The sequence below is a fragment of the Phyllobates terribilis genome, unplaced genomic scaffold (genome assembly GCF_046119375.1).
Source record: "Phyllobates terribilis strain yellow unplaced genomic scaffold, ASM4611937v1 Scaffold_5__5_contigs__length_657084704, whole genome shotgun sequence".
NCBI classification, from domain to species: Eukaryota; Metazoa; Chordata; class Amphibia; order Anura; family Dendrobatidae; genus Phyllobates; species Phyllobates terribilis.
In genome coordinates, this window is record NW_027362765.1 from 255,115,522 (window position 1) to 255,128,710 (window position 13,189).

The 13,189-nt window shown below is 43.8% G+C and overlaps 1 protein-coding gene across 1 annotated transcript in view; it reads right to left on the reverse strand.

Moving 5' to 3' along the window:
• LOC141271536 (polycystin-1-like) overlaps window positions 1-13,189 on the reverse strand; it is a 238,287-nt gene that overhangs the window by 61,573 nt on the left and 163,525 nt on the right. Inside the window, exons 27-33 of the mRNA XM_073681591.1 lie at window positions 9,409-9,598; window positions 6,910-7,077; window positions 4,306-4,449; window positions 953-1,163; window positions 597-720; window positions 377-502; window positions 208-272 (exon numbers count right to left, since the gene is read on the reverse strand). Of these exons, the coding sequence (XP_073537692.1) occupies window positions 208-272; window positions 377-502; window positions 597-720; window positions 953-1,163; window positions 4,306-4,449; window positions 6,910-7,077; window positions 9,409-9,598 (1,028 nt within the window). The remainder of the gene's footprint in view (window positions 1-207; window positions 273-376; window positions 503-596; window positions 721-952; window positions 1,164-4,305; window positions 4,450-6,909; window positions 7,078-9,408; window positions 9,599-13,189) is intronic.

Here is a 13,189-nt window from a genome sequence, read left to right on the forward strand (position 1 = left end):
GAACTGCTCTAATTACCTCAGTTTACATTTATACAGTACACTGCTATCAATGGTCATTATGTATTTATGCTCTGAGATGGAGTAGCAAAAAGAACATTTTTACTATAAAAATGCAACTCTATAGCTGACAGAATAAGATAGTGAGATATATACTGTAGATGATAGATGCCAACCTAACCAGTTATCTACTAAGAAACCAAGGCTCACCTCTCTAAATGCCAGAATTCATCTTTACCAAGGTCAAAGGTAAATTTGCTGCTTGTTAAGGACCTCTAAATGGAAAAGAAAGGTTTATTAATTAGATCGATACCTACATTATATATGTGGCTGCATTTATATATGGGTATATGGTGTCTTGTGTATGGACGTCACCTACACAACTGAGAGAACTGATGTCTTCCAAAGAATTAGCTCTTCCAGGAATGGATAATATTGATGATGAACCGGTTTGTACTTCCTCCTCTGTGGTTGAGGAAGGGGTAACCAAATCTTCTACAAATACCTAAAGAAAAGATAATTTACACATTAGTAGGCGGCCAGAATAATCTTGCATAAACATATAATCATGTTGGGTTGTGCTTTGATATTTTTCTTACCAAACTACGTGTTTCTCGGAATAGGAATGAGAACAGAATCTGCACTGGAAGAACTAGAACAGATGTGACGATCCCAACACAAACACTTTGCCAAGGAACCAGAGACTGGAATCCTAGAGGCAAGCTAAAGCGTAGGAAGATAAAACAAGTTCTGCTGCAAGAGATCAGAAGAATCTAACAGTGCCACCCTTGTCCATAGGCCGTGTCTGGTATTGCAGAACAGCCTCAATTATGTAAAATGGGCTAAGCTGCGATGCCAGATTGGTCATGGAGAGGAGTGGTGCTATTTCTGAGAAATCTCATATAAACTCTTCAGACCATTACACTTATCTAGCGATGTACACAGTAGTACAGACCTTTCTCCTTGAACTCCAGCAGCTCCATACCACAGAGAACAAGCTGTCATGTAGAGATGAAATGTCAGCACACAGCAAGTTACCCTCTGCATACGTGTAAAGCGGCTGCGTGCAGGCCTCCACCAAACGGACAACCAGAGGTGCCAGTCTGTCAAGCCAAGAGCTAGTTGTGCTGGAAATACTTGTGAAAAACTGGCAAGCTCCTGAGGACCTGAGACGAAGTAGAAGATGCAATAAGACAATTAGCGTTGTGCCTTGATCAGATAATTATTTCTCTACTTTATCCACAATTCATATTTACCAGCGTGAAACATATGTACAAATTACAGTTTTTGTGATGTACTGTATAAATGTTCCTTTTTTTTCATTTATTTGTTGGGATTATGCGAATAATAGAGTTCAAGTAGATAAGATGTATGTTCAGACAAAACAAATCTTCATTTTATGCCATAGATTTTCACTACAGATTTTAGACTTGACAAATGCATAGGATGAAATATGCAGCAAAATCCATGACAAGCCCACATGTACCTGTAAATGGATTTTGCCACAGATTCGTCATGGATTTTTCTGCGGATTTTGAGGAAAACCATACTAAATTTCTGTCTGCTCAATTTAGGCCTCATATGGACATACCCAAAAAGTTATATAACTAACAAAAATACCAGAACAGTCTTCAATCAGTGATGCAATTCCCAGAAGGGCAGCAGACAAAACTGTAGTCTGGATATACAGTACAGACCAAAAGTTTGGACACACCTTCTCATTTAAAGATTTTTCTGTATTTTCCTGACTATGAAAACTGTACATTCACACTGAAGGCATCAAAACTATGAATTAACACATGTGGAATTATATACTTAACAAAAAAAGTGTGAAACACCTGAAAATATTTCTTATATTCTAGGTTCTTCAAAGTAGCCACCTTTTGCTTTGATGACTGCTTTGCACACTCTTGGCATTTTCTTGATGAGCTTCAAGAGGTAGTCACCGGAAATGGTCTTCCAATAATCTTGAAGGAGTTCCCAGAGATGCTTAGCACTTGTTGGCCCTTTTGCCTTCACTCTGCGGTCCAGCTCATCCCAAATCATCTCGATTGGGTTCAGGTCTGGTGACTGTGGAGGCCAGGTCATCTGGCGTAGCACCCCATCACTCTCCTTCTTGGTCAAATAGCCCTTACACAGGCTGGAGGTGTGTTTGGGGTCATTGTCCTGTTGAAAAATAAATGATGGTCCAACTAAACGCAAACCGGATGGAATAGCATGCTGCTGCAAGAAGCTGTGGTAGCCATGCTGGTTCAGTACGCCTTCAATTTTGAATAAATCCCCAACAGTGTCGCCAGCAAAGCACCTCCACACCATCACACCTCCTCCTCCATGCTTTACGGTGGGAACCAGGCATGTGTGGAGTCCATCCGTTCAACTTTTCTGCGTCGCACAAAGACACGGTGGTTGGAACCAAAGATCTCAAATTTGGACTCATCAGACCAAGGCACAGGTTTCCACTGGTCTAATGTCCATTCCTTGTGTTCTTTAGCCCAAACAAGTCTCTTCTGCTTGTTGCCTGTCCTTAGCAGTGGTTTCCCAGCAGCTATTTTACCATGAAGGCCTGCTGCACAAAGTCTCCTCTTAACAGTTGTTGAAGAGATGTGTCTGCTGCTAGAATTCTGTGTGGCATTGACCTGGTCTCTAATCTGAGCTGCTGTTAACCTGTGATTTCTGAGGCTGGTGACTCAGATAAAGTTATCCTCAGAAGCAGAGGTGACTCTTGGTCTTGCTTTCCTGGGGCGGTCCTCATGTGAGCCAGTTTCTTTGTAGGGCTTGATGGTTTTTGCAACTGCACTTGGGGACACTTTCAAAGTTTGCCCAAATTTTCGGACTGACTGACCTTCATTTCTTAAAGTAATGATGGCCACTCATTTTTCTTTACTTAGCTGCTTTTTTCTTGCCATAATACAAATTTTAACAGTCTATTCAGTTGGACTATCAACTGTGTATCTGACGCGCCCCCTGGGGAGTGGGGTACTCGGTGCCGGGCCGGTCATTGCTTGGGGAGATGTTACAGTGGCGGTGACCCGGTCCGTGGAATCACAAAGTACAATCTAATATTTGCTTTTATTTTTTCACAGAACTGTACAGGAATTTTATCCTAGTCTACCTTGTAAGCACCCTGTTTGGTTAATGTACATGAACTGTTTGTATCAAGACTGAAAGAGAATGTAATGTTGAAAATCTGGAAAAAGTTACAGAGCCATGTATAAGGGCATGGTCAGGCAGTAAAGTGGCCATATGGCGGAGTTGAGCCTGCAGGCGACCAGCTGCATCGCCTGGTCCTACAGTGCAGACAGACTGCTGTATTTCTCGTGCGAGGATCTCATCATAAGCCTCATACTGGCTGTCTGCTCTCCTGACCTGAGGTTGACAGCTGCAAAGACATACATTATGCTGTCACGTTCAGGTCAGGAGAGGTCCTGGCTAGTCCATTCAGTGCGATGCGATCCTCGCACGAGCTATACAGCAGTCTGTCTCTGCCCTAAGGTTTTCAGTGGGAACTACTATACCCAAATGAAAAAAAATTTCACCAATAGTGAAGTGGAGAACCTTCCAAAATTACTCCTAGGAAGAGTTTTATCCAGAAAATCTGAAAACACCAAGGACAGCCAACAAACTACAGTCATCCTAATCCTAATGGTTAATGTCATTGTTCACAACTAAAGAAATTAAAGTGTGCACAAAACATACACTAGGTGTTCTAAATGAAAGTAACACTACAGGCAAGAACTGAAAATTCTGATTTATACCTAAGTGTGATGCCAAGCACACCAGGAATTTTATCCTATCTTTATCCTACTTCTCTAGGGTTCCTTGGTATACTTCTTGCCTGCTGCCCCTGAATCCTGTACAGCACGGGTAGATATCAATAACTAATGTAAAGACCCACTCAAAACAGTGCAAGAAATAACTCTTAGCTTGAAATATTGTCTGTTTTCCAGAGGGATTATCACATCCATTGAAGGGACCTGAGTTAAAATGTCATAGATCTCCAGATAAACAAGTAAAAGTTAAGTCGTAGATAAAGAGGATGACTCCAGTTCTTGAGCGGATCGACACTGTAAATGAGTCGGAAACCATTCCTCAACTATTATTAAATATGAATAATGGTATGTAGAATTTAGAACGGAGTGCAATTTGATTACCAGCATTCACCAACATAGAAACTGTTGAATGTGCACAATACGCAAAGTAAGACTTCTGTTAATAAGAAAATGTATACAACGATAAAGCCCTTGGCTCTGTACATAAACCCCTGAAGAAGAGCAACCACTGGGAAACATGACTCATAGTAGAACTTACATGTGGCTAGAATCTCTTTTTCCACTCTTCCCCCATTTCTTTCATTGTCTACAGACAGCCAGTCATTCACCACAAAGAAATATAGGAAATCTGTTTGTTTGTCCCATACAGCCACATACTGAAGAAACCAGGAGGGATCCAAGCCTAAGAAGACAACAGCATTATTGAGAGTGTATGATGTTTATGTAGCTTTATTTGCACTTGGCAGATTAATAGTCATGTCTTTTACAGTATAACAGGAGAGTTCATATACAAATCTGAAACATGAAATTCAGTCAGAATTAAAGACCTTTTACACTTCTTAAAAGAATTTTGTCCTTGAATCAATCCTAACTTGTTAGGAGGGGCTCTTGACAAAAAGCTAACCACAAAGTGTGCCGATCAGCTGTAATTTGTGTAGAAACCCAGAAGTAAGTGTTCAGTTTCCCAGCAGCGCCACCACGGGAGAATTTAAGTATTACACAGTGCCCAATCACATTAAGGTGTAATGAGGGACAGGACAAGTCCTCCAGAGATGCTCTTTGCTGCTGTTTTACACTTTTGCCACAATATGAGGATCCAGTACATATGAAAATATATTTTCTAATCTAGATAACCCCTTTCATAATGCAGAACAATAGTGAAAAATTAAAACTTCACAGTGATCCCTAGATCCTAATGTATTAATTTACCTTTGTGAAGCTTTTCTCATTAATGTTCGGCTGTATGTACTATGAATGTCTTCTCTTTCTTAATACTGTAGTAGGGAATTGAATTCATTAAGGCCGATTCATTAAGACTGGCTTTGTACACATCAGTCTAACCAAAAAGAGTACACCCGCACTACACCACTGAGGGTGTGAATAAAGCCAGAGCCAATTATTACCCAAAGTTTATGAAATAATTTTGAAATGTCCTGGGTGCTCTGCCACAAGATTGTTCAATGTCAGCAACGAAGAATAAGAGAGAAGGGGGCACTCACCATTTCAGTAAAAACATCTTAGCCCTTTATTTCATATGTGGGACTTGGACACCGTGTGCAGGTTTTGGAAGAATGCAGGGGGAGAAAGAGGAGACCGGACGATGCCCGTTTCACTATTGAGTAGCGCTTCTACCCGGACCCGTAGAAGCGCTACTCGAGCGCGAAACGGCCGTCGCCCAGTCTCCTCTTTCTCCCCCTGCATTCTTCCAAAACCTGCACACGGTGTCCAAGTCCCACATATGAAATAAAGGGCTAAGATGTTTTTACTGAAATGGTGAGTACACATCAGTCTTAATGAAGTGGTGTGGTGGGGTAAAATCCGCCAAATTCATTAAGAGATGCACGATGCGTAATGAATTCTGTGCATCTCCTGTGCACCACACCTGCAGTGCTACTTCAGTCAGGGACTGGAGTTACAATTCTGACATAACTTTTTGTTAATTCAGCTGGTGCAGCCACGCCGTGTCCAGTTCATGCTCTGTCCACTTTGGCGGAACTGACCAGGAGAGCCAAAAGTAGCATATCTTTTGTGCATCTTCACGTTGCGCAAAAATCTTGCTACTTGTGTTTTACACCAGAATACTGGCATAAGCACTTTGATGATTCATTCCAATTGTCTTCCATGTTACAGTACAGTGGCGGGCAGTCTGGTCACAGGTCACTCTTTCTGAATGCCTGCTAACTCACATTATACTTTATGGATATAAGTACAGAATATATTAATGCATTAATGTTCTAAATTCTTCCTCAAAATATTGTGATTTTCATGATAACGCCATACTTAGCAGTAGCTATCAGTGTTATTTTCTTATACTTTTTCATGTTCACCAACACTACACACTTTTTTTAAAAACAATATTGCTGCCTTCTTCATAACTAAAGTCAGTAGTTTATTCCATGAGAGAGAAATATGCAAAGGAAAGACATAAAGAAGAAACTTGCCCCAATTCAGCAAGACCGGAACTATTCTCATTGGTCTTGATGAAGGGTGGCTTGGAGAAGATGCTCCTAATTCATTATGATGGACAAGCCTCTTAATGAATCATGCGAAGACTGTTGTGATTTGCACCTTGTCACAAATCTTACTCCAGTCTCTGCTGAAGTAATATTTGTGGTATAGTGAATGCTGGTCGCCACACCCTATCACAACTCCGTCCTGCCCCAGCTACACATACTTTGCCAGAGCTTGGTGAAAATGGCATGAAAACACCAAGAGTCGCAATGTTATTGAGCAAAATCGCGTTGTGCAAAAAAATTCAATTTTTCAAAGCTTTTTTTTCACCAGAAATCTGGAGATACAGCTTTGATGAATTGCCCCCGTTGGCTTTAAATGGTTTGAAGGTCACAGCATATTGATGGTCAATTTTACAGAATACATAATCAATTTGTGACCAGTAGGGGTCTGACACCAGACATTCCTACTGATCAACTGTTATTTGTTCCTGTGGCTGTAAACACTTTGAATTGAGCTACAAAGCACAGCTCCATTCAATGTGTAGCAGCCGCTGCAGGTTACTGCAGAATACTTCCTATAAGGGAATAGAAGGAGCACATAACAGCTGATTAGCGAAAGTGTCAGGTGTTGGGCCCCAACCGATCTTAAATTGCTCCGACAACAAATTTTAAGTGTCATATTAGCTTACCAGTATTGTCATGCCACACACGTATTTTCCAGATTTCTCCTAAATTACAATCAGTTTCAACCTGGAACATGTCCAAATTCCCAGTAGTCAAGCCTCCTCGGCTATGTAGGTGTCGAGCTCCACTTTTGTTCACTCCATATAGACATATTCCAACATGCGCCGTGGTACCTGTCCAGTAAGTAAGAACGCTTTTTAATTAAAATACAAAAGTTAGAATAAGCAGAATAAATAGATTTTAGCTGTCTTTATATAGCATACTGGTTTTCTCTATTTGCAGTGAGCCTCACTAGATGTGTTTGCTTGTACCCCCAACTATATTGCTTTTTAAAAGAAAAACAGGACCCAAAAATGAAAGATGGTCATTTACTTTAATCAAGTTAAAGTACATTTAGCAGAGCTCTTATTGAGGATTGGGGCCTATGCTGAGGTTAACCCATTAAAGACAGGGTGACATTTACTTTTTGTGCTCTCGTTTTATGCTCCCTTTCTTCCAAATGCTATACCTTCCATTAACATACCCATATGTGAGCTTGATTTTTGCATTATGAGTTGTAATTCTGAATGACATCATATACTCTATCATATAATGTACTGAAAATGGGAAAATTCCAATGGAGATGAAATAGTAAAAAAAAAACATTTCTGTCATTGTTTTTTGGGTTTAGTTTTTGCAAAGTTTGTTCTGAAACTCAGATTCTTTAGGTCAGTACGATAAAAGTTATATTGAACTTGTATATGTTTTTTTCATTATTTTAGTGGTTAAAAAACAATAACTTTGTAAAAAAAATTATGTTTTTTATCACTATAACTTTTATTTATTTTTACAACAATGGAGCTGTGCACAAGGGCTTTATTTTGTGCATGACAAGTTGTCAGCTTTATTGATACCATTTTGGGGTGCATATAACGTTTTTGTCATTTTTATTGCATTTTTGACAGAGGTGCAGCCACCAAAAAACAGCAATTCTGGCAATTTGTTTTTATTACTTTTTATGACATTTACCACAAAGGTTAATTGGTTTTATATTTTTATATATTGGACCTTTACGGGTGTGATGGTAGCCGATAAGTTTATTTTTTATTACTGTCAAAAAGGGGTTCATTTAAATTTTTATATTTTTAAAAACATATTTTAAATGTTATACTTTGTTTTTTTAGTCCAATTAGAGGACTTGAACATGTGATCCTCTGATTATCTGTTCTCTATCCTGCAATACTACGGTATTGCAGTATATACTGTAAATGATGGTCTCCAATGAAGCCTAGCCTGTGGATGGGCTTCACAGGAGTACCAAGATGGCAGGTATGGAGGCCTTCAACAGGCTCTTAGGTGTTAGGGTGGCCCTTTTGCACCCCACAATTGTGTCACATGGAGTTGGTTGCACGTACAATCCCTACATTTAAATGTCGCTGTCAATGATTGACAATGGCATCTAAATGGGTTAATGGAGAGTCAGTATGTACAGAGGCAATGCGGACTATTGTAATGCATATGTAGAGAATGTTTATTCATTATGCTTATTTATATAGCACCTACATATTTTGCAATGCTTTACAAAAACTGTCACTGTTATTTCCATTGGGGCACAATGATTGCCTAATGCCTATATGTCTTTTAGGGGGGGGACAGAGTAATGGAGGAAATCCACTCAAATATGAGAAGAACATACAAAATCCATTGAGGTTTTGTCTTGGTGGGATTTGAACCCAGGATCACATTAAGGACAACATCCTTTGTTTATGTGGGTTTCCTCCCAAACTTCAATAGACATATTAATATGGAATCATATATTAAGAACATGTATAGATCTATAGCAGAGGTCCCCAACCGCCGGTCCGCGGACCAGGACCGGGCCGTTGGGGTTTTTCAGCCGGTCCGCGGCGCCGCTGACAGCTAGCTCCGCGGCCCTGCGCCTGGTCAGAGCTCGCTCTGTGTGGATTTATAATGTTTTCTGCCATAGCCGTGACAGCTCGCAGCTCCCGGCAGAGAACATTATGCAGGACGGGGTGGGGCGTCGGGCGGGTCTTAGTGACGCAGCCCTCCACAGCACAGCATGGTACCTGTTGTACGTCACGGGGCGGGTCTTAGTGACGCGGCCCTCCTGCACAGCATGGTGTGTTCCTGACGGGGTGGGGCGGCAGGCTCTCCTCACTGACACGCCCCCGGCAGAACATGTTATGTGGGGCGTGCTGGGGCAGCAGACTGGCTTCAGTGACGCGGCTCCCGGTACCGGTGTTCAGTGTGTAGCGCTGCTAAGCAGCAGCGCTGTATACACTGACGCTCAATGTACAATGCTGCTACTTAGCAGCGCTGTACACCGAGGTCCCGCCAGCATCCTCCCCATACAGCTCCACCCCTCCATAACCCCACCCCCATATGACCAAAGCCCCGCCCCCACCCCCACCGGGCCATGGAAAACTGGTCTTGCTTAAAGCCGGTCACTGGTGCAAAAAAGGTTGGGGACCTCTGATCTATAGGAATAAAACCATAATATTTACCTGCCCCTTTCCTCCAGCCAGTCTTTACAAGCACCCAATATCTGAATTGACCTTCTGGACCACACAATGGAATGGTTCCTACTCGTGATATATCCAGATAGTCCAACTTGTGAGAAATGAGCACCAGCAGGAGATACAGAGAAAGGAGCCCTAAACAACACACCAGTACAAGAGTCCACTGTCGAGGAGCCTAGGAGATGAAGCAAACATACAACAAGCAAACATGACCTTAGGGTAATTTGTATTTGTCACAAAAAGCATGGAAATACAAAAGCATCATACATCTGTATGATAAATCAGGATATCTACTCTTTTAGGTCCCATTGATGGCAGGGATTTGTAAGGAAATTAAAAGGGTTATCTAGTGCTAGAGATGAGCAAATTGATTTGAAGGACCCTGAATGAGTGGCCAGGTCAGTGTTTAATGGCTGTTGGACCACAGGCTGTGAATCACCTGCTACCTGATAGCATATTTATTTATTTTACTCACTTATATAGCACCATTAATTCCACAGTGCTTTACAGACATTATCAGCACTGTCCCCATTGGGACTCACAATCTACATTCCCTATCAGTATGTCTTTTGAATGTGGGTGGAAATTGGGGAACCTGGAGAAAACCCACACAAACACAGGGAGAACATATAAGCTCCCTGCAGATGTTGTCCTTGGTGGGATTTGCACCCTGGACCCCAGTGCTGCAAGGCTGCAGTGCTAACCACTGAGCCACTGTACTGCCCCTATATGTGGTCCTTATTTTGATTAGGCTGCCTGGCGCAACATTCTCGTTGTGGCATGACACACTGTTAAGGGGACGGTTGCAAACAACTTTATTTATAATGGAAAGCAACCGAACCCGGGGTCCGCAATGCAGCCTGGTGGACTGCGGCCGAACACCTTCCGGGTGAGAAGGTAAAACAACCAACTTAAATGACAATCCCTTCCGTGTTACAGCACACCAGGACGGGAATAGGGATTCACACTATCTCCGTTAACAGCACGAGAGATGTGCGATAAATAATATATCTGTAGTTCTGTTGCAGCACAGGGACTACACAGTTGGCGCTAGGATGCGTGTGTGACTCATGCCGGCGAATACGTGCTCCCAGTCGGCGTGCTACCGGACTGAGGAGGATCCCTCCACGTGGCTTACAGGTGGTACCGGGAATAGGGTGTCTGTAGACTGCTCGGGGTGTAAGGCGACCCCTTTGTCAGAGCCAGGCAGTCAGATGAAGCTACCTGCCTATTTCATCTAAGCCTGCCTATTTCCACTAAATCTGCCTGCCAGAAACTAAAGCACACATGGAGCCCAAGAGACCAAGCGTCCACACAACACCATCACAGCTCAATGATCAGAGCGCGCCACCATGTTTGTGGGCGAGCTTTTTGAAGATTAAGCCATGCCCACGTCGCACCATTGGTGACGTCACCCGCGACCAATCAGGCGGTGCAAAGTCACCGGATCAGCTGACTCCCAAACCACCAATCACGGTCAGCCATGTCACGGGCATGCTCAGTACAGAGAATCCTGGACTTAGGCTTTAACAGCCCGGTCTCCCTCCGCAACCTATCCTTCATGTTGCTAGGAACAAAGACCCAAGAGACAACCTGTACATCTTGTGCACCAGCCAGGTGCTGTGACCGATGATGATGATGCTGAGCAGCATCAGCCCTGGCTGGACCAGAATGGGAGACCACAGAGTCCACCGATGGCTCCAAACCCATTTCGAATCCAGCAAACGCCCGACGCCTAACATTATCCCCCCTTCTAACATACCCCTCCACTTGACACTCATTTTCCTCAACGTGCAGGGGAGCATGAAAGTGGTTCACCGGTTCCCAGGGATGATCCTCAGATCCACGGCCCCTCCAATGTACTGGGTAACCCTTTTTCCCACAAACCATCTTAGACCCCCTAATAGCCTGCACCTCGAGTTTATCACCCCTGGTGTCTGTAGCAGGTTGGGGTTCAGCGAGTTTTATCAGGCAAACGGGTTTAAGGAGCGACACATGAAAAGTGTTGTGACTCCTCAGGTGTCGTGGTAACTGTAACCGGTACATTACAGCGTTTAATTGGGCCAAAATTTTGAAATGACCAATAAAGCGGGGGGCAAACTTAGCAGACTCCCCACGTACTTTAGTATTGCGAGCCGTGAGCCACACTCTGTCGCCCGGATAGAATACGGGAGCAGGACGACGAAGAGTATTAGCCGACTCTCTCATTTGTTTCTTGGAGGCCAATATAGCATCCTGGGTATGGTCCCAAACCTCCCGTGCCTCCAGAGCCCAATCTCTGACCCCAGGTTCCACTGAGGAAACTGGCATAGGAACCGGGACTCGCAGATGTTGGCCATTATTTAGACCTGTGGAATCCGCCACTGGTAACGGGTGGAGAAGACCAGCCGGACTTTGACGGGATGATTTACCTCTCGCACAGGAGACACACGCAAGAACATATTCCTTAACGTCCTGGCGTCACTGGGGCCACGAATAGGACGGTTGAAGGAACTTTGTGGTACGTTTGACCCCAAAATGAGCTCCGATCTTAGGGGCATGTGCCCAGGAGAGCACCTCATTTTGTAGATTAGGGGGAACGAACGTCCTCCCCGAGGGGACCTGGTTTAAGGACACTGGAGCCACCCTCCGCATACTTCCTGAAGGAACGGTGAGCCTGGGCTGGTCATCATCCTCAGCCGTATCCATGGACCGGGACACAAGGTCTACCCGAGGGTTGTTTTTTATATAATCAGACAAGACCTGGGTCTCAGGGACAGACAGAGGATCTGTGCCTGGGGCCACATCGGTAGCAGGCTCAGAAACTACCCTCCGGGTGACTGTAACCATACACTGAGACACACAATTCTCACTCTAGGAAGAAATTCTCCCCGTATTGCAGTCAATGTGTGGAGTGTGACAATGTAGCCAGGGAAGACCCAATAGCACCTCATCTAATCGACAGGGGATAATAAGAAAGGAGATAACCTCCCGGTGACCCTGGGGAAATGACATGGTGCGGGGAATCGACTGGTGGGTGATTTGCATGTCCAGGAGTGAACCGTTGACTACCCTAATGTAGTTCATTGGTTTTGGCAGTAACTCTATAGGGATCGCGTGCCTCTGGGCAAACGTAGATGACAAAAAATTTCCATCGGCGCCAGAATCCACCCACGCCTTGGCAGTAACCGTGGTTGTTCCGAAGAACAATGTCACCTTATACAATAATTTGGAAGAAGAAGCACCAGAATCTAACACACCTCCTCCAACGGTGGTTAGACACACTCGTTTTCCCGACAGCTTTGAACCCTTATTAATGGGGTACTCCAAGAGATGTGAAGGTCGGGAACGAGAGGGGTTAGACTCAGTCTGGGATATATCCATAGCCTCAGGCTCCGGGTCAGGAGTCGCGGGTTTGGAAATGGGTCTAGAGCAGGATGGTGCCAACCGACACTGAGGTCTGGGGACCTCCAGCTCTAACTTGTGTTCTGCATGACGCAAATCTATTCGGTTAGCGAGAGAGATTAACTCCTCCAGGGAGGTTGGAATCTCTCTGGTAGATAGAGCATTTTTAATATGCCCAGCCAGACCCTTCCAGAACACCGGGATTAAAGACCGCTCGGACCAATCCAATTCAGCCGCTAAGGTTCTGAACTGGATGGCATATTGGCTACCGGACTGAGGAGGATCCCTCCACGTGGCTTACAGATGGTACCGGAAATAGGGTGTCTGCAGACTGCTCGGGGTGTAAGGCGACCCCTTTGTCAGAGCCAGGCTGTCAGATGAA